Genomic DNA, 27,162 nt, shown 5'->3' with positions numbered 1-27,162 from the left:
AAGAGATCATGAGAACTGGCTGCTGCAGTGCTCATCCACAAATTGCAATATATTTTCATCCTCTCCACCAGGACTATCCATCTTGCTCTTCCCAACTTGCTTTGTGAATGCCATCCTGGTAATCACCGTCATTTCCTCCTTTGTGGTAGTGATGGTATGGAGATGGGGCACCTCTCCTCCTGGAAATGCCCTCTCTTTCGCTGGCCTCTGTCATCAATGCCACAACACATTAAGATAGGAAGCTACATGTATGCGTTTTGGCAAGTCTTCAACAGCACTGAGCCTCACTGAAGGGTCTATAAGTACCCTGGGCACACAGTCCTCCAATATTCAGAGACAGCAAGCACCCTTAGGCTCCTCAGCTAGAGTGTCAACAAGATACAGGAATACTCAAGAGGTTTGTCACGAGAATCTAACATTGAACTTATGTTGCCAGAGTGAATAATGTTATGTTGCCAGCCATTGAATCTTTACCAGCACTAGATGTGGTTCCTCCTGATGATACTTTGGGCCGGATTTTACCATTTTCATTCTAAGTGCTGAATATGGGCGTAATGCAGATCCAACTTGGAGATCCTGCTTTCAGGCGCCCCCATACGCACTCAGCCTGAAAGAAAATCGCCAGTCCCATTCGCGCTGTGGGCGGGGCTTAACGCGGCCGAAACGATCGGAGCTCTGAACTGCGCATGCGCAGTTGGAAACAAATTTGAAAAAGTGCGCCCGTGTCAGATCACTCCCGGAGAAAGCAGCCCGGGAGCAACAAGCGGGAGTGATGGCCCCCACATACATCACTGTCCCCCTTACCCACCTCCCCACTACCCACACACATCACTGTCCCCCTTATCCACCCCCCCCACTATCCACACACATCACTGTCCCCCCTGTCCACCCCCCCACTACCCACACACACCACTGTCCACCTTATCTACCCCCCCCCACAACCCAGACCGATCGTCACTCCTCCCCCCACCAGAGATCCATCTGCCCCCCCCCACCCCAACCAATGAGCGTTCGGGCCTCCCTCCTCACCCCCCCCACCCCCCAGACAACCATCTGGCTTCACTCCACCCCTGCAGAGAATGGTCTGGCCTCACTCACCACCCCCTCCCCCCCCCCCCAGACAACGATCTGGCCTCACTCATTCCCCCCCCCCCCAGAGAATGGTCTGACCTCACTCACCCCCCTCCCCCCCCAGATAATGATCTGGCCTCCCCCCCCCGACCCCCACCAGAGATACATCTGACCCGCCTCCTCCTCCTCCCCTCCCCCCCCAACCAGACAACAATCTGGCCTCACTCCCCTCCCTCTCCCCAACCAGAGAATGATCTGACCCGCCTCCCTCCCTCCCCCCACCACTGATCTGAGTCAGAGAGCCGTTGGAAGCACTGAATGTGCTCTTCAGCAGGTCCATTACGGCGCGGTTCCGGATTAGCAAACGCGGTGGTAAAGGGGGAAATGCTGATAAAGTTGGGCGGGCAGTTCATTAATTCAAATGCATTTAAATCGCCGTTGCGCCCGTTTTGGGCGCAAATCGAATCACCGCCATTCCCGGGTTTCGGTAAAGTGGCAATCTGCGCGGACGTGGGCGCGGATCGCGTTAATGGCCTCACACCCGACTTTACCACGTTTTCACGTCCAAAAACGGGCGCGACGCAATGGTAAAATCGGGCTCTTTGTCTACTAATATTTTCAGCAACCTCAGCCTGTGACTGCCTGATTTGGGAGGGTGGCCTTCTCCTGCCATCCTCTAGAAAGAAGAATTCCTCCTCCTCCCTCACTTATTCATGAAGGACCTCTAAACTGGCATCTACAAAGTGACCAGCGGTCCTGCTCAACATGCCAGCTCTTTACCTTTCCACGTTGGTGACTGTTGCTCTCATTCTCACAGTCAATTCCCAGCCAGAGTAATACCGTGCCGCGCCTTAAGTCAGGCCTGCACTTTCACATCTCCATTCCCATGCCGGTGGCCACAAATTTTCCACCCGACCCCTTTTACAGCCATTAGCTGTCTGTTGCCATGAAAATTGAAGGCTGTAACTGCTTCTTGTTTAACAACCCCCTCCCCCCAAGGCAGGATCAAACCCAGTAACAGTCCCAACATAGAGCTCCCAACCCTGGAAGGAAAATCTGTCCCAAGATAATAAAGTTAATATTTGAATTGTAAATTTTAAGAAAATAAGGAAGAATTCTTTTATTGAGACATGGTCCATATTCAGGTCATGAAGTGAAGGAATGCAGGTTCAGTTCCCCTCCTCAGTTGAATTTGCACACACAAACTCCTTGTTATGGGAGGGCACATGTGCTCTAGTTCCCTTTTTTGGTTGTAATAAAGGGGAAAAGGACTTTCAAAGGGAGAGTTGTTAGCAGTCAAAAAGCAGTGTTTGTTTTTTTTATTCATTCATGGGATATGGGTGTCTCTGGCTGGCCAGCATTTATTGCCCATCCCTGGTTGCCCTCGTTCAGGGCATTTGCGAGTCAACCACATCGCTGTGGCTCTAGAGTCACATGTAGGCCAGACCAGGTAAGGACGGCAAATTTCCTTCCCTAAAGGACATTAGTGAACAAAATGTTTTTTCTGACAATGGTTTCATGGTCAACATTAGATTTTAAATTCCAGATTTTTTTTTATTGAATTCAGATTCCACTATCTGCCGTGGCAGAATTCAAAACCAGGTCCCCAAAATGTTAGCTGAGTTTTTGGATTAATAGTCTAGTGACAATACCACGAGGCCACCGCCTCCCTGTGAGGCCCCCTTGTTTAGGGCATGTCTAAAAGCGTTATTGATATAAAGTTGCAATCATGTTGTGTCTGGTTATTTTGCCTGCAGAAGGTATATAGATTTAAAGACAATATGGGCAAAAATTAAGGGGAATGGTAGGGTTCTTTCGTACTTCCTGGTTTGGGAATTTAGTGGAAATAACTCTAAAGTTGGTTTCTAAAGTTTTACAGCACAAACACATATTTCTTTTTTCAGGGAATGAGCTATTTGGAAGAGCGAAGGTTGGTACATCGTGACTTGGCTGCACGGAATGTTCTGGTAAAGACTCCACATCACATAAAAATTACTGACTTTGGACTTGCCAGGCTCCTGGATGTGGATGAAAAAGAATACCATGAAGATGGTGGCAAAGTAAGAACTCTCAAAATAAGAGTCCAGAATGGAGCACAGGTGTGCTGCTGAATTATTGATAGTTAGTGATACTGTGTGTTCCACTGTAATTCAACACTAGTGTCACTTAACATAGATCGTGGATTCACTGAGAAATAAGAGGTGACTGTTGACCATCTGTCCCAAGAACTCTTGTCATTGAATGACTAATCTTGCAGTATAAAATTGGCAAAGAAATAGGAGAACAGTGTAGCAGAGCACTGATCACAGCCAGAGTGTGCAAGTTGTTTAAAATGTAAAAGTAAGTGCACAATAAAAAAAAGTCTCATATGAAAATTTTATTTCAACTTTATTTTATTGGTACCACAAGTAGGCTTACATTAACACTGCAATGAAGTTACTGTGAAAATTCCCTAGTCGCCACACTCTGGTACCTGTTTGGGTACAGTGAGGGAGAATTTAGCATGGCCAATGCACCTAACCAGCATGTTTTTCGGACTGTGGAAGTAAACCCTTGCAGACACGGGGAGAACGTGTAGGCTCTGCACAGACAGTGACCCAAGCCGGGAATCGAACCCAGATCGCTGGCGCTGTGAAGCAGCAGTACTAACCACTGTGCTACCGTGTCACCCCAATTAACTACAAGTCTGCTTAATTTCATGGTATTTTTTTCCGTGTTGTATTTTAAACACTTAAAAAGGATTTACAATTCAAAGGAAGTTCTGACTTGCATCTTCTCTGCGCATAAAATTTAATGACGCTGAATAGGCAAGCACAGTTCAATAATATAGAATATTCATCCTAAACTACTTTGAGTTAAAAGTTATATTAACAAATACAAAGTCAGTCCTGCCAGATGCTCATTAATTAGTGAGCTGGTTCCCTGATGTCACCACTTCTCTGGAAGCAAGATGACCTTTATTTGGTTCGTTTTAACTGAATTGAAAATTAACAAGATCAGCTCCTTAAAGGGGGGGGGGGGGGCGCAAGAAGATCAGCATCTTGGCATTCTAGAGTTCAAATCTATGTATCTGTTACTCCTTACACAACTGCTTCACCTGTTCATATTAAACAGATTTAACAATTCCATGCTGCTCTTCAACTCTATCCATAAATCACAAAGAATTTTTGGGAACAGCTTTAAATCTTTAGTCCCTAAAGCCTGTACTGCCCTTCATTTAGATCCTGGCTGATCTGTATCTCAACTCCACTTATACATCATGGTTCCACACCCCTGAATGTCAAAATCCATCAATCTCAGTTTTAATATTTTCAATTGACTTAAACCTCAACAGCTTTTTGGGGGAGAGCTCTACGTTACCCCTTGTCTGAAGAAATGCTTCCTGAGTTCACTCCTGAGTGGTCTAGGTCTAACTTTAAAGTTGCACCCCCTTATTCAGGACCCTCTCACTGGTGTAAATAATTTCTATCTGCTTACAAATTCCTTTAATAATTGGATCTGCGAATTTAATTTTTGCTATCAATTATCAAAATAAAAATTATCTCCCTCTTCTTTGCAGTTACCCATCAAATGGATGGCCCTGGAATCGATCCTTCAAAGGACATTTACCCATCAGAGTGACATCTGGAGCTACGGTAAGTGATAGCAGTTCCACTTTTTAAAATTTGGGAAATGCTCCATTGCCTTTCAGCACTGACTTAGCGGGAGTGTTCTGGATTTTGAGGCTTATTATCCTCACTAAGGTTTAAATCCTGCCTCAGTGATTGCATTCGGCTAGAAGTCAGAAATCTGTGGAATAAAACCCCACTCAAGTGAGAACAAGATCTATGCTGATATCACTGTGTAATACTGAGATGTCCTTTTAGATGGCACAGCAAACCAATGCCCTGTCTATCCCCTCAGGTAAAAAATCTCTCAGAAATAACAGAGTTCGCCTGGTCTTCTCCCAGAGTCCTGGCCAGCCAATCCCTCCTCAGTCATCACCGCTGTAACAGATTGATAATGATGATGCATGCTCTGCCTGAAGTCAGGTCTTTCGATCATTGTCTGCTGATGCTTCATCCTGAGCTATTTTCTTGGCTGATTGTTTTGTTAAATTGCTGATTTGCCAATGCCTTTCACTTATTACCAGGTAGGGCAAGTGAGTAGGCCTAATCCACATCAGCCGGAAGAGGAAAAGAACCCATGCTGTCGGCATTACTCTAAGCGACACACTAGACATTTAGCCAACAGGGCTAACCAGCCCCTTATAGCAGATTATCTGACTATTAATCACATTGCTGTTGGATTTTTGCTGTTACATTTCCTTGCATTACAACAGTGACTGAATTTTAGTAGTATTTGATTGAAACGTCCTGAGCTTATGAAAAGTGAAAATCATGCTATGAGGCTATACCAGATGGACTGAGCAGAATGAAAAAATAGAAGTTTTCCTAAGCACCAAGTTGTGGAACAGGTTGGTGGGGGGGGGGGGGGGGGGGGGGGAGAGGGGGGGGGGGAGGAGGGGGGGGCAGGAGAAGTGAGGTCTGTAGATCAGCAGCTGTAGAAGTGAATGGAGGTCAAAGGTTAGACCATTGGAAGTCCAGAAGTCCAGCTGTGACTTGGGGGACAGTATTTTTAAAGGATTAATATTTAAGAAGCTGGTTGGAACGGTATGGATGTGAGTGGTGAGAGACAGTAAGGTCAGAGATGGCCGGGCCCTAAAAATAGCCAAGAATCTCTTTATTCTTGATACTAACTAAGTTAAACATTCATTATTAGATATATTCATTAGCTCTGACGAAGGGTCATCTAGACTCGAAACGTTAGTTCTGTTCTCTTTCCACAGATGCTGTCAGACATGCTGAGATTTTGCAACATTTTCTGTTTTTGTTTCAGATTCCAGCATCCGCAGTATTTTACTTTTATTCATTATTAGATATTCAAAACCAGAAATATTTCTGTCAAGTCATTCTCTAAAGCATAAGACTCTGAATTTGATTGATTGACAGCTGTATTTTCAAAGACCATCAGTCTGAAGTAGAGACTGAACATTATTCTCAGTGGATTACGTCTTGGCTGGAATTCTCTGGCTGTTCAGGCTGCCACTGCCAGCGAGGGTGGAGAACTTGGTTCTCAACCAAATCTCCGTTTAATGCAGCGGCACCAGAGAATCCTGGTGGCGTGAATAGCTGGAAAATTCCGGCTCTTATGTTGTTTTTTTTAAGCACGGAGCTTCACTTTCATTCAGTGGGCCATTAATTGGGGTTTTGATCTCCACCCACGATTGTCCAGTTTGTTCTCCTTTCAAACAAGATTCTGTACTGAGTGCTAATTTATAAAAATTATGTCATTTTTTTAGCAAAGTTGAACTCTGTGAAGTTGACATGGGAATGACTTTGCTCATATATGGTATTGTATCGTGAAGTCTAGAACAGGCTACTTCATGGAAATATTTGCCAGGTTATCAGACTCCGTAGGAAATGCCTTTTTCTTTTATTCATTCATGGAACATGGGCGTCGCTGGCTGGCCAGCATTTATTGCCCATCCCTAGCTGCCCTTGAGAAAGTGGTGGTGAGCTGCCTTCTTGAAATGTGTTGTGGTTGACCCGCAATGCCATTAGGGAGGGAATTCCAGGATTTTGACTCAGTGACTGCAAAGGAACGGCGATATATTTCCAAGTCAGGATGGTGAGTGGCTTGGTGGGGAACTTGCAGGTAGTGGCGTCCCCATGTATCTGCTGCCTTTGTCCTTCTAGATGGAAGTGGTCGTGGGTTTGGAAGGTGCTGTCTAAGGATCTTTGGTGAATTGCTGCAACGCACCTTGTAGATAGTACATACTGCTGCCACTGAGTGTCGGTGGTGAAGGGAGTGGATGTTTGCAGATGTGGTGCCAATCAAGCCGGCTGCTTTGTCCTGGATAGTGTCAAGTTTCTTGAGTGTTGTTGGAGCTGCACCCAGCCAGGCAAGCGGAGAGTACTCCAACACACTCCTGATTTGTGCTTTATAGATGGTGGATAGGCTTTGGGGAGTCAGGAGGTGAGTTACTCACCACAGTATTCCTAGCCTCTGACCTAAATTCTAAATAAGTTGTTTTAACCCCTTTTCAATTGACTGCATATTGAAGCCTTTATGTAGTAGCTTACCCTTTCCACTTCATGAGATTCTGGTTTATACAAATGGTGGTCAACCCTTCATTAAACATTACTTGGTGTGGCTCAGGAGCCCCACTCTGATATGGCAGTCTCCACCACATTTGCTGCTGCGGAAGAGAGTGGGCTGACCTCGGTTTTTTCTTGACCCTCTTCTTGGCCAGCTGAACTTTTTGTTTCTGCTTACCTCTTTCAATGCCTTTCTAAACAGCTTCCAGAGGTGACAACCATCGGCAACTATCCCAATTGTCAGTGTCAATGGCCACCATCTTCAGATTTCACTTTCAGGTCCTCCTTGTAGAGGTACAATTACCCAGTAGGGCATGATCCAGTGGCCAGGTCACCATACAGAGGTTCTTTGAATATAATACCATCATCCATCTGATGCATCTGGCCGAATCAGTGCACATGTGATTGCTTAGAAATGAGTGGATGTTGATCAAATTAGCAGACTCCGGGATCTTTGACTTGGTGACCTTGTCCTGCCAAGACTGTGTATTAGCATGAACATAATGGTCTGATAGGATTCTAGTTGCACCATTTAGAGAAGACCAAAGGATATGGTAGGTACCTCACTTATTTACTATAGAGCGCGAATGGAAGGACCAATGGTTAGTTCCATGGCTGGCTGTCTCGCTGAAGATGGGGATGTATTGAAGATTAAAGGCCTACAATTGCTTTCAGTAACTCTGAAGTGAGAAGATAAAGAAATTAATTGTTCTGCTTACTATCTAGAGATCCTGCGATTAAGCGTTCCATATTTAGAGCTACATTATTTATTTTTAGGTGTGACCGTTTGGGAACTAATGACATTTGGGTCTAAGCCTTACGATGGAATTCCTGCCTGTGAAATACCATCTATCTTGGAGAAGGGCGAACGGCTACCACAGCCTCCAATCTGTACAATTGACGTGTACATGATCATGGTTAAATGTAAGTTGCTCATAGGTTAGATATAACCAAAATATTCATATCTTTTGGGAGGTGGGGAGAAGGCAGATATGGCAGTTGAGTTTCCCCAGTGGTGCTTTTGTAAATGCACCATTTATTCTGGAAACAATCCCGACATACCAAGAAACCTCACCGTTTATCCCTGAGATTTGATGAATTCATTGATCTCAAGGGGTTTATTATAATTCGCCAGGTTCTTACTCTGAATTTGTGGTGAATTGGTAAATTTGTGCATAATTATGTGTTCCAATGTCAAATAACCTGCCAACGCCCTCTTCCTAAGATCACCCATGGAGAATCACTAGTTCTGTAAGATGCTGAAGAGTGAAATCTTGCCCCAACATAAATGAATACTTTGAACTGAGTTTGGCCCAAAATTGTCCGGGCGGAGCAGGGGGAATTGGGGAGAAGAATAAGAGAAAGGGAAAAGAAACACATCCTGGGCGGGATTCTCCGATCTCGTCTGTGGCCGTCCCACTGCGAGGCAGAATGGAGAAATTGGTGCTCAGCCAAAACCCCATTCACTGCAGCGACACCAGAGAATCCCAGCCACGGGCGAGGTCAGAGGTTTTTGGCGCCTGTTTTTAGTCCTCATTTATTTGGCTATCTACAATGGTCTTCAAAAAATGAACGATCTGTTCCTGTAAATAGGTATTTTATGGTCAGGCACTCACATCTGATGTTACATTGTGTATTTTAATTCGCTCTGGTTGAATGCTGTTTAGGCAAACAGCTTCTGCCTCCTCTCTTTCGCAACATGATGAATAAAATCCAAATACATTCACCAGAAAAATGTTATCCCGTTGCATATCTGTGCAACAATAAATCCTGATAAATGAGTAATTATCATTCAACAATCGATGTGCTTATCATGCTACAAGTTTGGAGTCAAAGCAAGTGGATTTGGCTTTTCATCAATGCACCTTCAATCATAGAATCCTTCAGTGCAGAAGGAGGCCATTCGGCCCATCGAGTCTGCACTGACCACAATCCCACCAAGGCCCTATCACCATAACCCCATGCATTTACCCTAGCTAGTCCCCCTGACTCTAGGGCTAATTTATCATGGCCGACAAACCTAACCCACACATCTTTGGACTGTGGGAGGACAGCGGAGCACCCGGAGGAAACCCACGCGGACACGGGGAGAATGTTCAAACTCCACACAGACAGTGACCCAAGCCGGGAATCGAACCCAGGCCGCTGGCGCTGTGAGGCAGCAGTGCTAACCATTGTGTCACTGTGCCACTCCACTCGAGTAACTGCTGAATCTAACTGAAGAAGTTTAGTTATTGTGTGAGTTTTAGTTATTTACAAGTAGAAAGAGATTGGCCTGGGTTGGAATGCTGGATTTGTAATGCTGGACAATGAATAATTAAACATGTTCTACTGGAATTGGGATTATACAAGTATTGTGTGCTGACTAGGAGTTTTATCCAGTGAAATTTGGGATTATACATTTCCATCAGTAACTTCAGAGTGAAATGCCTCCCTAATTATCTTTGTGAACTAGGTTGGATGATTGATGCAGAAAGTCGGCCTAGGTTCCGTGAGCTAACCTCTGAATTCACCCGAATGGCCCGAGATCCATCACGCTACCTTGTTATTCAGGTAAGGGACTTTTATATCAGAGATCACTGACAAGAGCAAATAAAACTGTTTATTGTGTTGTTCATTTGAAGGCAAATTCTTCTTCTAGATTTCCAGTAAGCAAACGAGCTTCAGCAGAGTGACAGTTGTCTGCATATGCTATCAAAGTGACAAGTGGGTCCTGCATATTTCATTGGATACCTTAATGTGGTCTCTGTATAGGAGCTTCAATATGGTGGGTGTAGTATGTAAACACTTCAGGCAGAGTGCTCAGTGAAAGGTGTTCTATATCTTGGTAAGAAGTCTCACAACACTTGGTTAAAGTCCAACAGATTATTTGGTAGCACTCCCAAGATCACATCACGTTCTATATCTTGATAGCTTGACTAGAATCTGTCAGTTGTAAGACTTTAAATTTGCTAAAATGTTCCAAACGAAACATAGGTATTTTCTGAAGCTTACAGTTATGAAATTGCAGATTGTGAAATGCTTGTCTATGCTATCAAGATGGAGAAATCATTCGATATATAGGCCCGTAACCTCCAAACTCCAGGACAGCGTATCTTGGATAGACCCCAAAGAAATGCTGGGGAACACCACAAACAGTTCTCCCTGCCCCAGCCAAAGCTCCCCAGTATGGTTTGCACAGCAATTGCCCAGAAAGTGCAAATTTCCCATCGGAAGTTGCCCTGCACTAGGAACTATCCAAAAATGTGACTCAAATTGCAAACTTCGGATTGTTCCAGCTGTCATACAGCCCAGAAAAAGTTAGAAGAATTAAAACCACTTCAGACTTCTGGGTAACTATTGTACAAATCTCCTGTCCCCTGCCTCCCACAGAACCCCCGACTGCCCCTCACCCTACCCCACGACAACCCCAGGACCTCCAAAGGAACACCCTTCCTCAACTTCCCACAAAGGACTCTCCATATCCCCAAGCTCCCAGAAGACCACAACCCTCCCCCACCCTTCCCCAACTATCCCCAATATCCGCTAGACCCCCCACAACTTCTCACCCCACCATTCCACCACCCTTGACAACAACCCCGCCCCAACGACAACACCCAACTGCACATGCCCACAACTGCACATGCCCCCAACTGTGCACACCCCTGCTATGCACACACCCGTCTATGCACATCCCCAACTGCATTTCACGACTTGACCTCCAGGTCTCCCACCAACCATCCAAAAGCAGCCCTCCAACCACCTGACTTCCCTGACCTCCTCCCCCCCCGCCCCCCTCCAAATCCTACCTACTCATCTCACAAATCTATCTTTTCCCTGGCTTCAAAGGTGATAGAACTTTAAACCTACCTGATTTACAGCAAATGTTTCTGTAAAAAAAAGGGGGCATGGCCTCCTTACCTACGACTCCGCAGCCCTCGGCGGAAGTCCCCAGAAGCATGATACAGCTCTCAACCTGCCTGACTCGCAAAGTTGGGTGAGAAAGGATCGGAAGGGTTTTGGGGTAAGAAACTAGGAGTAAAATGGCAATCTGATTGCTGCTCTGTGGCGGTTCAAACCTACCATCTTAATTTATTTTGGTTGTTTTCCAGAGAGAATATTCCAAGAGGTATTATTGCTCGAACATAGATTATTACGTGTTACTTTATGAACTGTACAAGATTGGAATAGCATCACAAAAAGTGATATTTAGATGTGTCTTTCTGGAAACCTTCAGAAATTGTGGAGTTTCTTTTCTCTTTTGAATCTCTGACTTCCTAGCGTATATAGAAACTAATTTCTAATTGCATCAGGGTCAGGAAGGAAGTTTTAATAGGCTGATTGTTCTGCTAGGGTGATGACCACATGCACCTACCAAGTCCAACTGACTCAAGATTTTATCGCACCATAATGGAGGAAGAAGAAATGGAAGACATTGTGGATGCCGATGAATATCTTGTTCCTCATCCAGGATTCTTCAATAGTCCTTCCACATCAAGGACACCATTATGTGCATCACTAGTGAGTCTCTCAATTTCTGAACTAATTTCACAGCATCGTTTTGGCATGATTGTGTATAATCTATTGCCAGGAAATTGATAGATTTCCGATTAACTATAACGTAAAGGATTATGGGGACAGTGTGGGTAAAAAGCATTCAAATGTCCAATCGGCCATGATCATATTAAATGGTGGAGCAGGCTGGATGGGCTGAATGGCCTACTCCTGCTCCTTCTTTATTATTCTTTCATGGGATGTGAGCATTGCTGGTAAGGTCAACCTTTGTTTCAAGGTGGCGCTAATCTGTCTTCTTGGATGGCTGCAGTCCTGATAATTGTTTCTTAAAGCAAGTGTAAACGATTTTTCTATGCTAACTGCAGATTTTGTTAAACTTAATTCCATGCAATTTTGAAACAAAAGGCAATTATAGTCATAATTTACTTATCTGTATGGAATTGTAAAGCTTTCACTATCACTGCTTTTTCATGTTCCAGTCTCAGGGCTTAGTCGAAGCTGTTGGGAAAAATATGCAAATGCTTTCTCCAGTACCTTATGATAATAAATGCTGTTAATTGCCTAGATTTTGCTGTCAGCGGCTAATGAACGCCACCGGTCGTTCATTATAATTACACCATTACACTGGCCCACACACTCATTGTGGGCTTTAGCCCTGGATCTTGCCATTATCAGAAATTCAGAAAAGCACAGCATCATCTACAGTTGCTCCTGAATTGTATTGTTCACAGGGGATCTGGGACCTATGTAAGCAGAGCAAGTAATGGTCTATTTCATTAACCATTCAGATTGAAGAATCATTACTGAGCAGTGCACTCTTAAACGGGAAGTGTACATTAGAATGGTTAATTAAATGCACTGAAAGGGAACTAAAAAAGAGTGAAAGAAAGCTGGCATTAAGATTGAAATATAAGAAATAGAACAAGTCAAATAAACAATGGGTGGGATTTTCCTCCCCCTCTGGGGTGTGTTTCATGGCAGCGGGAGGCAGTGCTCCGCTCACCGTTGGTGGCTCCGCCGTTGTCAATGGGGTTTCCTGTTGAATACACCCCTCGCCATCGGGAAACCTGTGGTGGGCATGCACGGTTATAATATCTCACAGTTCATCAATGTGAGCACCGATAGTGTGTGCCGGGGGGCCGAGACCATCGTTCGCAACCTCACTCACAATTATACACCCATCATCCCGAGGTCTACGGCACCACCGAAGTGTAGGCCCACTCACCAGCAAAACCGCCACTGCAAACTGAGCCCCACCCCAGCTGTCTCCAACCGCCTCAACCAAAGGGGGATTTTCTTGACTAACTCATCTCCCCATCACCAAAACTTAATCAGGATCTTCCAGGAGAGATTATACACATCAGGGTGAAATAAGTATGGGTTGTACATCAGGATGTAAAAATGGATTATAAGATGAGCAGCACCAGAGTTTGCAAAAACGCAGCGACTCCCGTGCCTGAATCACGAGATCCTGTCCCCATGATAATAAATTCTGAACATGGATTACAGTCCTGTGAATTCATGTCACTGACATTCAGTTTTGTCTGATGGTTTATACAGTAAATGCTGAGATTGATGGTCCTGCACAGCATGATGTACTATTATTAGCACATCACCTTACCCCACAAGATGCTCCCATTCAGCAAAGAAAAGCCAGATTCTAATTTTGCAGAACAGAGTAATTGAAAGGATCTTGCCACAAGAGCTTTGAATGCTATGTTTCTGGTTCCTCAATGTTTCTTCCCGTCACTCATCTTCCACTTGTGATTTTTGCCCACAGAGCATGACGAGCAACAACTCATCAACATTAATTAGCAGAAATGGCGTAAGTAGAAAAGCAAATTTATGCCTCCAATTTACTATGGCTGCATTAATTATCAGCACAGATAAAAAATACATTAAACAGAGGTTGCATTTTGTTCAATCAATAGAGAATTTAGCCACACAAGACCTCATTAGTTTAGCAACATTCAGCACCTAACCAAGCTTTTTGTACTTTACTAGCCTAATCAATTAATTCAGACAGATCCAAAGATGTCAGAAAATCTGTTTTTCCGATTGGCAAGTGGACAAGCGCTTCTATTCTTATAAACCCCTCAAGGTCATTTACTGTGAAAGTTTCAATGCAAGCTCACTTAGTAAAGGACTATTTAAGTTAATTAAAATGAGCGTTGATAAAAAAATAAAAATAGCATCAAAATTAAGTGATCTTTGTTTATAAAATCTAATAGATAAGATGGGGGGGGGGTGATTAACTCGCATGTTAGTTCAGTTGCCTTCAAGTATTGAGAGTAGGAGGAGGAATTTATTTTTCAGGGCAGTTACATTCTTCCTGTTGATTAATGCAGACTATTTAGATTTTCAGATGCAGGCAACAATTTTCCAACTCACCAGACTACTCAGATTGCAGTTATTAATATAATACATTTGAGGAATACAATTTTGAATCCAAACCAACAGACAATGGCCCTAATCTGACAGAAAGTACTGCATTCTAATTTGGTCCGTTTTGTTTAGAGCCCTAGGTATTGGTGCAACATCTTAGTTCCTAAAGTTTAAAATGAGCAGAGTAGTGTAACATAGGAGCATGGCTGGTGCTATGCAAATGGCTGCCATTATTTACCCATATATTCATAGGCCTGAATTTGCACACAGACATAGAGGCTCTCCATCAACTAAGTTGACATAGGGCTGGAATTTCCCAGCCATTCCCGTCAGCGGGATGTTCTGGTCCTGCCGACTGCGAACCCCCCTGGGGGTTGTATTCATCCCCCAGCACTGGGGGATGAATACAACGGGAAACCCTGTTGACAACAACGGGACCAGAAGATCCCACCACTGACCAATGATGGGACGCTTCCACCGCCACAAAACAAGCCACGGGGGAATGTGGAAAATTCCACCCAGGGAACATAAAGGCAATGGGGTTGGGTAGAGGGGAATAGGTTGGCATGAGGGATATCAGGAGCCATGGGGATGAGTGGGGGGTGACATGAAGAGTGTGGGGAGGTTGGGGGGTGAGTGCTGATGCAAGATACCCATAAAACTGAGCCCCCCCCCCCCCCCCCCCCGCGCAATGAAAATCCAAACTTCTGGAATTCTCCCAACTCTGCATACCTGAAGTAAGAGCAAAAATTCAGGTCTTAGTAACTTCACAACCAAACTTATTTTGTGCAAAGCATTTTAGGTTGCTGAGAAACATAGTAAGGTACTATAAAACTACAATCTTTGGCTCTACTTTCTTCCAAGTGGAAAGTATGGGTTGTCTTCTCTGGAGCAGAGGAGACTGAGGGGCAACCTGATTAAGGTGTTCAAGATTATGAGGGGCATGGACAGGGTGGATAGGGAGCAGCTGTTCCCCTTAGTTGAAGGGTCAGTTATGAGGGGACACAAGTTAAAAGTGAAGGGTGAGAGGTTTAGAGGAAAAATGTTTTTTCCAGAGGGTGGTGATGGTCTGGAATGCGCTGCCTGGGAGGGTGGTGGAGGCGAGATGCCTTACATCCTTTAAAAAGTACCTGGATGAGTACTTGGCACTCCATAACAGTCAAGGCTTTGGGCCAAGTGCTGGCAAGTGGGATTAGGTGGACAGGTCAGGGCCTTTCATATGTCGGTGCAGACTCGATGGCCCGAAGGGCCTCTTCTGCACTGTAGTATTCTGTGATAGAGAGGCCCGGAGGTAGGAGTATCATGGCTGAATGACAGACATGGAGCAGAGAGAGCAGGAGAGAAGTGCAGGGACTTAAGGCAGGAGGAGGTTGAGCGGGGTAAGAGAATGGAGAAATATGAAAGCTTGGACAAGAATTTTGAAGTCAGTTCACGATGGTGCAGCTTGGAGATGGTGAAGTTATTGTAAATAGAAAACTTTGGGCTGCCGTTAGATGTAAGAACATAAGAACATAAGAAATAGGAGCAGGAGTAGGCCATCTAGCCCCTCGAGCCTGCCCCGCCATTCAATAAGATCATGGCTGATCTGACGTGGATCAGTACCACTTACCCGCCTGATCCCCATAACCCTTAATTCCCTTACCGATCAGGAATCCATCCATCCGCGCTTTAAACATATTCAGCGAGGTAGCCTCCACCACCTCAGTGGGCAGAGAATTCCAGAGATTCACCACCCTCTGGGAGAAGAAGTTCCTCCTCAACTCTGTCTTAAACCGACCCCCCTTTATTTTGAGGCTGTGTCCTCTAGTTTTAACTTCCTTACTAAGTGGAAAGAATCTCTCCACCTCCACCCTATCCAGCCCCCGCATTATCTTATAAGTCTCCATAAGATCCCCCCTCATCCTTCTAAACTCCAACGAGTACAAACCCAATCTCCTCAGCCTCTCCTCATAATCCAAACCCCTCATCTCCGGTATCAACCTGGTGAACCTTCTCTGCACTCCCTCCAATGCCAATATATCCTTCCTCATATAAGGGGACCAATACTGCACACAGTATTCCAGCTGCGGCCTCACCAATGCCCTGTACAGGTGCATCAAGACATCCCTGCTTTTATATTCTATCCCCTTCGCAATATAGGCCAACATCCCATTTGCCTTCTTGATCACCTGTTGTACCTGCAGACTGGGCTTTTGCGTCTCATGCACAAGGACCCCCAGGTCCCTTTGCACGGTAGCATGTTTTAATTTGTTTCCATTGAGATAGTAATCCCATTTGTTATTATTTCCTCCAAAGTGTATAACCTCGCATTTCTCAACGTTATACTCCATTTGCCATATCCTCGCCCACTCACTCAGCCTGTCCAAATCTCTCTGCAGATCTTCTCCGTCCTCCACACGATTCACTTTTCCACTTATCTTTGTGTCGTCTGCAAACTTCGTTACCCTACACTCCGTCCCCTCCTCCAGATCATCTATATAAATGGTAAATAGTTGCGGCCCGAGTACCGATCCCTGCGGCACGCCACTAGTTACCTTCCTCCAACCGGAAAAACACCCATTTATTCCGACTCTTTGCTTCCTGTCGGATAGCCAGTCCCCAATCCACTTTAACACACTACCCCCAACTCCGTGTGCCCTAATCTTCTTCAGTAGCCTTTTATGGGGCACCTTATCAAACGCCTTTTGGAAATCCAAAAACACCGCATCCACCGGTTCTCCTCCATCAACCGCCCTAGTCACATCTTCATAAAAATCCAACATGTTCGTCAAGCACGACTTTCCCCTCATGAATCCATGCTGCGTCTGATTGATCGAACCATTTCTATCCAGATGCCCTGCTATCTCCTCTTTAATAATGGATTCCAGCATTTTCCCTACTACAGACGTTAAGCTGACCGGCCTATAGTTACCCGCCTTTTGTCTCCTTCCTTTTTTAAACAGCGGCGTAACATTAGCCGTTTTCCAATCAACCGGCACTACCCCAGAATGCAACGAGTTTTGATAAATAATCACTAACGCATCCACTATTACCTCTGACATTTCTTTCAATACCCTGGGATGCATTCCATCCGGACCCGGGGACTTATCCACCTTCAGTCCCATTAGTCTACCCAGCACTGCCTCTCTGGTAACATTAATTGTATTAAGTATTTCTCCTGCTGCCAACCCTCTATCGTTAATATTTGGCAAACTATTTGTGTCCTCCACCGTGAAGACCGACACAAAAAACTTATTTAAAGACTCAGCCATATCCTCATTTCCCACTATTAACTCCCCCCTCTCGTCCTCCAAGGGTCCAACATTCACTCTAGCCACTCTATTCCTTTTTATATATTTATAAAAACTTTTACTATCATTTTTTATATTAATTGCTAGCCTAGCTTCATAGTCTATCCTTCCTTTCTTTATCGCTTTCTTAGTCTCTCTTTGTTGTTTCTTAAATTTTTCCCAATCACTTGTTTCTCCACTATTTTTGGCCACTCTGTACGCAGCTGTTTTTATTTTAATACTCTCCTTTATTTCCTTCGTTATCCACGGCTGGTTCTCCCTTTTCTTACAATCCTTGTTTTTTGCTGGAATATATTTTTGCTGAGAACTGAAAAGGATCTCCTTAAAAATCCTCCACTGTTCCTCAGCTATCCTACCTGCCAGCCTGCTCTCCCAGTCTACCTTAGCCAATTCATCCCTCATCCTATCATATTTCCCTCTGTTCAAACAGAGGACACTGGTTTGGGACCAAACTTTCTCCTCTTCCATCTGAATCAGAAATTCGACCATATTGTGGTCACTAGACCCAAGAGGGTCCTTCACAATAAGATCCTTAATTCTACCTACCTCGTTACACAATACCAGATCCAAAATAGCTCGTTCCCTCGTCGGTTCCGTAACATGCTGTTCAAGGAAACTATCCCGACAGCATTCTAAGAACTCTTCCTCCATTCCACCCTTACCGACTTGAGTCTGCCAGTCAATGTGCATGTTGAAGTCCCCCATGATTATTGCCGTTCCGTTTTTACACGCATCCCTTATCTGCTTGTTTATAGCCCTCCCTACCTCAACATTATTATTTGGGGGCCTATATACCACACCTACTAGTGTCTTTCTCCCTCTACTATTCCTCATCTCTACCCATAATGATTCCACGTTTTGTTCCTCAGAGCCTATGTCATCCCTCAGTACTACCCTGATATTATCTCTTATTAATAGCGCGACCCCACCACCTTTTCCTTCCTGTCTATTCTTCCTAAACGCCTGATACCCCTGGATATTCATCTCCCAGTCCTGGTCACCTTTCAGCCACGTTTCTGTAATGGCCACTAGATCGTACCCACTCGTGCTGATTTGCACCATCAACTCATTTACTTTGTTCCGAATGCTTCGTGCATTCAGGCAAAGTGTCCTTATTCCAGCTTTTATCTGGACCCGCTTTGATGAGTCGCGAACACCCTCTCCCTCTACTCCCTTATCTAAATTACCGCCTTCATTCACTTGCACCCTCTCCTCTACCATTAATTTTGTAATTCCCCTTACCCCTGCATCCTCCACCCCATCAATTAGTTCCTTGATCCTAGTCAACTCTTCTAGCTCCCCTCCCCCCAACCTATCTAGTTTAAATTCTCCCCAGTAACCTTAGCCAACCTACCGGCCAGGATATTGGTCCCCGTGTGATTCAAGTTCCACCCGTTTTTTGTATACAGATCACCCCTGCCCCTAAAGAGGTCCCAATGGTCCAGGAACCTGAATCCCTGCCCCCTGCACCAGTCCCTCAGCCACACATTCATCTTCCACCTCACTCCATTCCTGCCCTCACCTTCCCGTGGCACAGGCAGTAATCCTGAGATTACTACCTTTGCTTTCCTCTTTCTCAGCTGTCTCCCTAATTCCCTGTACTCCCTTTTCATGACCCCTTCTCCCTTCCTACCCACATCAGCGGTACCAATATGTACCGCTACCTCAGGCTCCTCTCCCTCCCACCTCAGGATTTCCGGGACGCGACTAGCGACATCCTGGATCCCGGCCCCAGGGAGGCAGACCACCATGCGAGAATCCCGCCTACCTCCGCAGAAACGCCTGTCTGTCCCCTTCACCATCGAGTCCCCGATTAATACCGCCTTCCTCCTCTTTTCCTTAGCCCTCTGAGTTACAGGGCTGGACTCCACTGCGGAGACACGGCCACTGCTGCTTCCCCCAGGCGGGCTGTCCCCCCCAGCAGTACTCAAGCAGGAGTACTTGTTGTGCAGGGGCAAATCCACTGGGGTGCTCTCAACCACCCTAGCCTTACCCTTCCTGGCCATCACCCACTTGGCCTCCTCCCGTTGCCCTGGTGTGACCACCTGATGATAGCTCTTGTCTATCACCTCCTCATTCTCCCTCATCAGCCTAAGATCCTCGAGCTGCAGTTCCAGCTCCCTAACACGGTCCCTCAGGAACCGCAGCTCGACACACCCCTCACAGATGTGGATGTCCGGGAGGCCAGATGCCTCCAGGACCTCCCACATCCTACACTGGGAACAACACACTGGTTTCACACTCATACTGGACACTTTATGTCAAGTAAGACAGTGAAAAGTTAATAAGAGTGTAAGGAAACAAAAACTCACCCCTGCTCGTCCAAGCCCTGTGAGCCAAAGCCCTGACAGCTCACTCAACTTCCCACTCACTCTGCTGCCCGCTACAATGCTGCCCGCTGTATACTTTGGTGCGCTTTTAAACCCTCCAAAAACTTCCCCAGGCCTCTCCTGGCCCGACTTCCGGTTTTGAAAAAAACCTCCGATTTTAAACCCAAAATAAATAATTAATTAAAGTCAGAAAACCCACTCTCTTACCCTCAGCCTGCTCCTGGGAACAAATCCCTGATATTAACAACTGATATTAAACCCAAACAACTGAGATTAAACCCAAACAACTGAGATTAAACCCAAACAACTGATATTAAATATTAATGTGGGGTTGGAGCTGCGAGTGCCAGGAAGTTCTTTGAAAAAGTAATGTATGCTGTGGATAAAGGAGAACTAGTGGATGTACTGTGCTTAGATTTCCAGAAGGCATTTGATAAAGTGTCACATCAAAGATTATTGCAGAAAATAGAAGGTCAAGGTGTAGGGGCAATGTATTGGCAAGGATAGAAGATTGGCTAGCTAACAGAAAAGTGAGAGTAGGTCATTTTCTTGTTGGTATGATATAACGAGTGGTGTGCTAAAGGGACCAGTGCAGGGCCTCAACTTTTTACAATTTTAGAGAAATGACTTGGGTGAAAGAACCAAAGATATAGTTAAATTTATTAATGACACAGAGATTGGAAGATAAGTTGTGAATGGATCCTAAGGAGGCTACAAAGGTGTATGGATAGATTAAATGAGTGGAAAAAATCAGGCAAATGGAGTATGATATAGGAAAGTGTGAAGAAGGAAGAATAATAAAGCAGCATATTATCTAAATAGTGAGAGATTTCAGAGCTCTGAGATGCAGAGGCATATGGGTCTCTTGGTAAATAGAATCACAGAATTATTACAGTGCAGAAGGAGGCTATTTGGCCCAACATGTTTCCACTGGCTCTCAAAATGAGTATCATGATTTAGTATCATTCTCCTGCCTTTTCCCTGTACCCCTACACATTATTTTGATTCAAATAATCATCTAATGCCCTGTTGAATGCCTTGATTGAACCTGCCTCCACCACACTTCCCAGGTAGTGCATTCTAGACCCGAACCACTTGTGTGAAAAAGTTTTCTCTCACATCACATTTGCTTCTTTTGCCTGAATCACAAAAGGCTTGTATGCAGATACAGAAAGTAATTAGGGAAGCTCGAGGGAAATTGAATACTAAGTAGAATGGTTATGCTTCAGTCATACAGGGCATTGGTGAGATCACATCTGGCATACCGTGGTTTCTTTCTTTAAGAAAAGATGTAAATGCATTCGAAGCAGTTCAGAAAAGGTTTATTAGATTAGTACCTGGAATGGGGTGTGTTGTCTTCTGAGGAAAGGTTGGACAGGCTAGGATTTATCCACTGGAGTTTAGGAGGGTAAGAGGCAACTTGATTGAAACATATCAGATGTTGAGGGGTCTTGACAAGGGGGATGTGGAGAGGATCTTTCCTCTTGTGGGAGAATCTAAAAGTCGGGGTCACTGTTTAAGAATAAGGGGTCACCCATTTAAGACAGAGATTAGGAGACTTTTCTTCGCTCAGAGGGTTGTAAGTCTTTGGAACTCTCTTCCTGTAAAGATGATGGAAGCAGAGTCATTGACTGTTTTTATGGCAGAGGTGGATAGATTCTCGAGAGGCAAGGAGGTAAAAGTTAATTGGCGTGGATGGGAATGTGAAGTTTAGATCTGCCAGGATCTCAGTGAATGTCAGAGCAGGCTTGAGGGACTGAGTGACCTGCTCCTGCTCCTAATTCATCTGTTTGCATGTTCATAAAAGGAACTGAAAATATGATATTGCAATTCATTCTAATATGACTTGGTTTCTGCTGGCAATGTAAAATTCTGAGTTGTGTAAGGCAAGTCGACAATTCCATGATGTTTTCTTTCCTTTTTATTGTTAATTGTGCAGCACCAAGGAATCCCGAAGAGAGAAGACAGTGAAATTTTACGCTATAGCTCTGATCCAACAATGCCCCCTGACGATGTTGACATAAATACATGTTTCCAACCAGCCCCAGGTTTGTGCAACTAATGCAATATTATTGTCCTCTTCTGGCACTTGAACTAAATTATTGGCAATGAATGCATTTGTGACTTGCATTGTTTTGTACCATTGCTTAAACATTGGGGAAAATGCAATGGCTCGCTGTACTCAGATGGTTTTTTTGATTCAGGCAATTCAATCAGTTGCTTACTTCACTAAAAATAAGCCTCAATTGATCAATTTATGAGAATATTATGTGATTTTAATTAAAATGATATGTTTGTCAATGTAGGTTTTTAAGCTGTCGTGTCTCATTTATGTGACATAAAAAATTATCAGAAAATCTGTCCCAAGATATGACATGTTTGTCTTACCTGTTCACAATTATGGAGCAAGGAGAGGTGAATGTTATTTTCTGTGGCTGAGACTGGTAACTTGTTTTCCCTTTTTGTTTTTGCAGAGTACATCAATCAAATTAAAAGAAAACCGCTTCCTAATAGTTTGAGAAGCCCAGTCTCTGATATGGAAAACCCAGGCTACCAAGAGCTTGTTATGCCTCTCAACCATAACGGCAGTGGTCCTGCTACTGATTCCCAGTATTTGAACTCATTCCCCGACATAGGGAAGAACCCAGAATATGTGAATGCCTATGAAGCCAACAGCAAAGCGGGGCTTCAGCATCCGAATCACAGGCGCCAGAATACAAGCCGCAATGTGAGCCTGGACAATCCTGAATACCAGCAGAATCTCTTTCCGAAACACACGAAAGTGAATGGTCACATCCTGAATTCTGCAGCGGAGAATCCAGAGTATCTTGGTGTTGTATTGCCACCTACTGGTCAGATACATTCTACAGTATGACATGGGCCAAGCAGAAGAACATTAACACACCAACTGATGACTCTCAATTGCATGGTGACCTTTAGGTGCAACTATGCTGGGGTACGGTTACAAATCCTTCCATGGAGGGGACTAGGCAGAAGAGACAATGTGAATATTTCTTCCTAACTACGACAAATCATTAAGATATTACTGGTGATGGAACTTTACTCTGACAATTCAAATTAGGTTTAAGCAACCTAGAAATGGAATAGGCTGCAGTTTTTCTTCAGTAACATTCCAGTTTTGTTTTTTATCACTAAATTACACTTTTGATATATGTAGATAATGTGTAAAGTTTTACGTGAAATCAGTCGTAGCTCAAATTTCAGAAACTGGTGCATACTGTCAAGTTTTGTTTCACAATGTCTCCTTCCATATAGCTGAACAGATTCTTCTCACCACAATACCACGTATCATGCAAGTAATTTAGGTTTTACAAAACTTCTTTCTTAGTATTTCAATATAGTGGTTCTATGTATGTATAAATATATATATATATGGTTATGTGATATAAATCTCAATATCCAGGTAAAATGGCCATTGAAATGTACTGGCTATCACTGGGAAAAATCACAACAATGATCAAAGTGCAAGATGAGCAAAGTACCAGTGATGTGTTTCGCAGAATGTCACATAAGCTAATTCCTCCTGTTGATTTGTGTACCTTCAGAGTTTACAATTATTAACTTGCCCCTTTACTTTCCCTTCAATTAAATATGGGGTAAAATCACAACTTGCTTTACCCAAAACTATCCAAATCTCACCTGTGACTGTGATTAAGTGCAATATTAATCTTCTCCTGTGTTAGTATGTCCCCTCCACTCTAAAAGTAGAAAACTCTCCTTGTAGCTTAACCCGATATCCCACCCAGCATTCCAGCATTTTCTGTTTTTACTACAGCCCTTAAGTTTGCTTCTTTCCATTCCTTGTTGCAAAGTCATGATTGAGAATAAGGTTCTGAAATGTAGCAGCGATTATCGTTGAGATGAAACCAAATTTATTCATATAGCAGGTAAAATACCACAGGTGCTGAAGACCTAAAACAAAAGGAGAAAATGCTGGAAACTTTCTGCAGGTCAGTCAACATCTGTAGAGAGGAAGATAATGTCGTCCGAACCTTTATCTCCCTCCCTTTCTTTCTCTCCACGGATGCTGTCCGATTGAGTAATTTCTACTGTGTTCTGCCTTTATTCATAGGTATCCATTTTTACAATTCAGTATGACTAATCTATAAAATGTAGTCTAGATTAGAAATAAATATAAAGATCTTAAATTTCACTTACTTTTTTAAACTAACACATTATTTATTTTACCACTATTTCAATGTGATACATTCCTTCTCAACCTCACATTTGAGCATCTCTGTTGATCACTTTCCCTCAAAGAACTTAAAATACAGAGCAAAATTCCATACCCACTTTGTTGCCTCAGGCTAGCATATGTGCCACAGTTAAGGCTTCTGCCATTGGTGAGTCAGAGGATCCAAACTTAATTGTGTAACTTTTAAAGGCAATGGCCAGGACTTTACGGCCCCATCACCGCACGTCCCCCAGTTGGCGGATGTGGTGAGTCATCCAAATTACCATTTACTTCGGCAGGTCTGCAATACCCCGCTGGGCAGCTGGGGTCATACAATCCTGACCAACATCCTTATCATCACTAAATTATGTAGCGGTTCCTCCCTACAAAAATGAATGACACCTAAAACGGATTTCTGTTGGGATGCTTAGAAAGACTGAATGGGCAAAGCAGAACTGAAAATTTCTCCCCCCTGAGCTAGGAGTGCACCTGTTGCTAATTGCAATCGTTATGTCTTTTTTTTTCAACTTTTCACTCACTAACTTCTTGGGTGAACATTCCAATCTGGTTGTGCGCCTGTCATCAACAGTCCGTAGCCATTGCAGACAATTGCTGCGAGACAAAGTAGAAATCATTTTAACTGCATTTATTGCTGTGAACAGCCAGAATCTCATTCAATTAGGAGCACTTGCTAAATGATTCTTAGTGTGTAACAGGCAGATACACAATGGGCTAAATAGGGGGAACCATTGGCGCAGTGGTATTGTCACTCGACTAGTATTCCAGAGACCCAGAGCAAGGTCTGGGCACCGGGGTTAAATCTCACTATGGTGGAATTTGAATTCCAAAGAAGTCTGGAATTGGAAGTCTAATAATGACCGTGAGACCATTATTGATTGTCATAAAGACCCAACTGGTTTGCTAATCTCTTTTAGGGAAGGAAATCTGCCGTCCTTACCTGGTCTGACCTGCATGTGACTCCAGACACACAGCAATATGGTTGACTCTAAGATGCCCTCTGAAATGGAAGGCAATTAGGGATGGGCAATAACTGTTGGCCCAGCCAGCGACACTTAGATTCCATAAAAGGAAATTTAAAAGAAAAATGGCCGCCTTCTATGCTGTATCGTTCTATGATTCTGTGAACAGTAAGACTAATGATCCTCCCGTCTTCAATAATATCAGAATATTCAAATAATGGTGCTCAGGTGGAAATTGTCAAAAGTTAACATTTAAATGTGAACAAATCAGAATTTGGGATTTCAGGACCCTTTCCACTCATGTTCTCTCAATAATCCATTGCCTGCAGGAAACTCTTCCTTTTACCAAATTCCACAGTGACCAGCACTAATTTCCATTTTTCCCACAAATGATCTCCATCATCCCATCAATTTTGTTTCCCAGATCCAACTTTTCCTATAATGTGTTCATCAAACTCTATACTTTAACTGAAATCTTAATTTCATTCTAAATTATCCTTCAAATCATCTATTTTATCTCTATTCAACAGAAGAAATTCTGGTCAGGGGTAACCAAAAAGCTGCATGTAGCAACTTAATTCCCAGCCAGCCTCCATGCTGACTATTCTTGGCTGGTTTAATTCAAAACTGAAATTTATTTTCTTCTCTGACTGCCATCTTACAACTGAGAAGGCAAGAATGCTGATTACTGCCACTGTTTCTTGTAATCAACTGCTAGGATGTGCCACAAACCTCTCACATGTGACTGCTGCAGCCGGTCACAATGCACAGGTGGAACTGAGCAGAATGGGATCTATGGGAGGAATTTACTGCACTCCCCCGAGGCGCGTTTGAAGGCAGAGGGCCATTTAATTGGGTGGGAGGGTGTCAGGTAAGAACCCCGCACCTTCCTGCCTCTATCTGAATACATCTGGGGTAGGAAGGCTTGTGGACTACCTTCCCACCCTGATCTCAGTTGAGTAACTTAAGTGATTAATGACCACCTAAGGGCTGCGTCTCAAAACTGTTCACAATTATTCAAACAGCGGTTGGGGTGGGGATGGTGAGATATTGCCACTTCGGGGTCCTAAAAGCAAACCTTGGATGTGGGCTCCTGGAGAGGGACCCTCATTGTCAGGCAATCGGTCTGATCAAGGGACCTGGCATTGAGAAGAGGGCAACCTGCTGAGAGCCGCCCTTGCCCTTTCTTCTGATCTCCTTGCCTCCATCCCCTATCCAATGTCTCATCTGCCTATAATCTGTGGTGCTGTGTTGAACAATCCCAACGCAGTACTCAAAGCTGAACTTTATTTTGCGGCCTTCCTAATTTCTGGTTCTATCTTCAGCTATCCCTAACCAATTTCACATGATGACCATTAGTATACTGCTTCTATGTGTTAATAAATTTGATTAAGGTGACGTAACGTTTGCAAAGTGCGGAAGATGGCTGAGTTATATGGATGAAGGATAATAGAAATGAGGGTAACTGAAAACAAGTGTTTCAACAATATGGATAGCGTACTTTTTTGAAATGTATATTTTTGCAGGCAAGCGTTGCTGAGGTTTAGTAATTTAAGAAAAATGTTGATGTGATGCACTACTTGTACAAAAGTGAAATCCTTTTTATATGATGTATTGATAATGAGAAATCAGTAAATGCTTATATGTATATTGTGTTCAAAAAGATAAATGAAATGTATGCCACTGTGTAAACAATTACTTGTCAAATATTTTGACTGCTTCTTTGAGACAAGACAGACATTTAAGATTTTAAGCACATTAACTTTCATGGATGTATTTGGAAGTTTTACTCGATTTAACAGGAATCATTTGACTCTTCACAATTACTTCAAGCAATAGGTTACTCTGGCCTTTCTGTAAATAAACATTACCACAGATCACTGCCAATCCAGCATCATCTGTATTTACCATTTTATAAACTCCTGGCATAAAATCCAATTACATGCTGTATTTACATGACGGTTACATTTTTGTATGCGTATATTTTACTAAATTTGTTTTTTTCCACAGAAATATAAAACCACTAGCGCATGAAATAAAAGATTTGTGAAACATCATGAACACAGCTTGGTTTGGTGTTGATCTTTTCGTTACTAATTGATTTTGTGACAGTTTTCTTGTCTGAATGTCAATCTACTTTTTTAATTATCAGCTGCAATAATTTAAACAAAAAGCTAGGACAGTTAATACTGGAACAGGCAGGTTAAGGTGACAGGTGTTCAAAAGGATGAGTTTTTTTAAATATTGTCCGGGATTTTACGACCTCACTTGGGTGAG

The 27,162-nt window shown here is 43.6% G+C and overlaps 1 protein-coding gene across 2 annotated transcripts in view; it reads left to right on the top strand.

Annotated features, from left to right (window-relative positions):
• Positions 1-26,943, top strand: part of egfra (epidermal growth factor receptor a (erythroblastic leukemia viral (v-erb-b) oncogene homolog, avian)) — a 293,967-nt gene extending 267,024 nt beyond the window's left edge. For both annotated transcript variants that reach the window (XM_078236313.1, XM_078236322.1), the window contains exons 21-28: positions 2,976-3,131; positions 4,631-4,706; positions 7,989-8,135; positions 9,667-9,764; positions 11,544-11,711; positions 13,486-13,530; positions 21,650-21,758; positions 22,185-26,943. In XM_078236313.1, coding sequence (XP_078092439.1) covers positions 2,976-3,131; positions 4,631-4,706; positions 7,989-8,135; positions 9,667-9,764; positions 11,544-11,711; positions 13,486-13,530; positions 21,650-21,758; positions 22,185-22,585 — 1,200 coding nt within the window. In that variant the 3' untranslated portion in view covers positions 22,586-26,943. The remainder of the gene's footprint in view (positions 1-2,975; positions 3,132-4,630; positions 4,707-7,988; positions 8,136-9,666; positions 9,765-11,543; positions 11,712-13,485; positions 13,531-21,649; positions 21,759-22,184) is intronic.
• Positions 26,944-27,162: the final 219 nt, after the last annotated feature.

The sequence above is a fragment of the Mustelus asterias genome, chromosome 2, assembly GCF_964213995.1.
Source record: "Mustelus asterias chromosome 2, sMusAst1.hap1.1, whole genome shotgun sequence".
NCBI lineage: Eukaryota > Metazoa > Chordata > Chondrichthyes > Carcharhiniformes > Triakidae > Mustelus > Mustelus asterias.
Note: the sequence above shows the minus strand (reverse complement) of the source record. Positions and strands in the feature narration are given on the sequence as shown.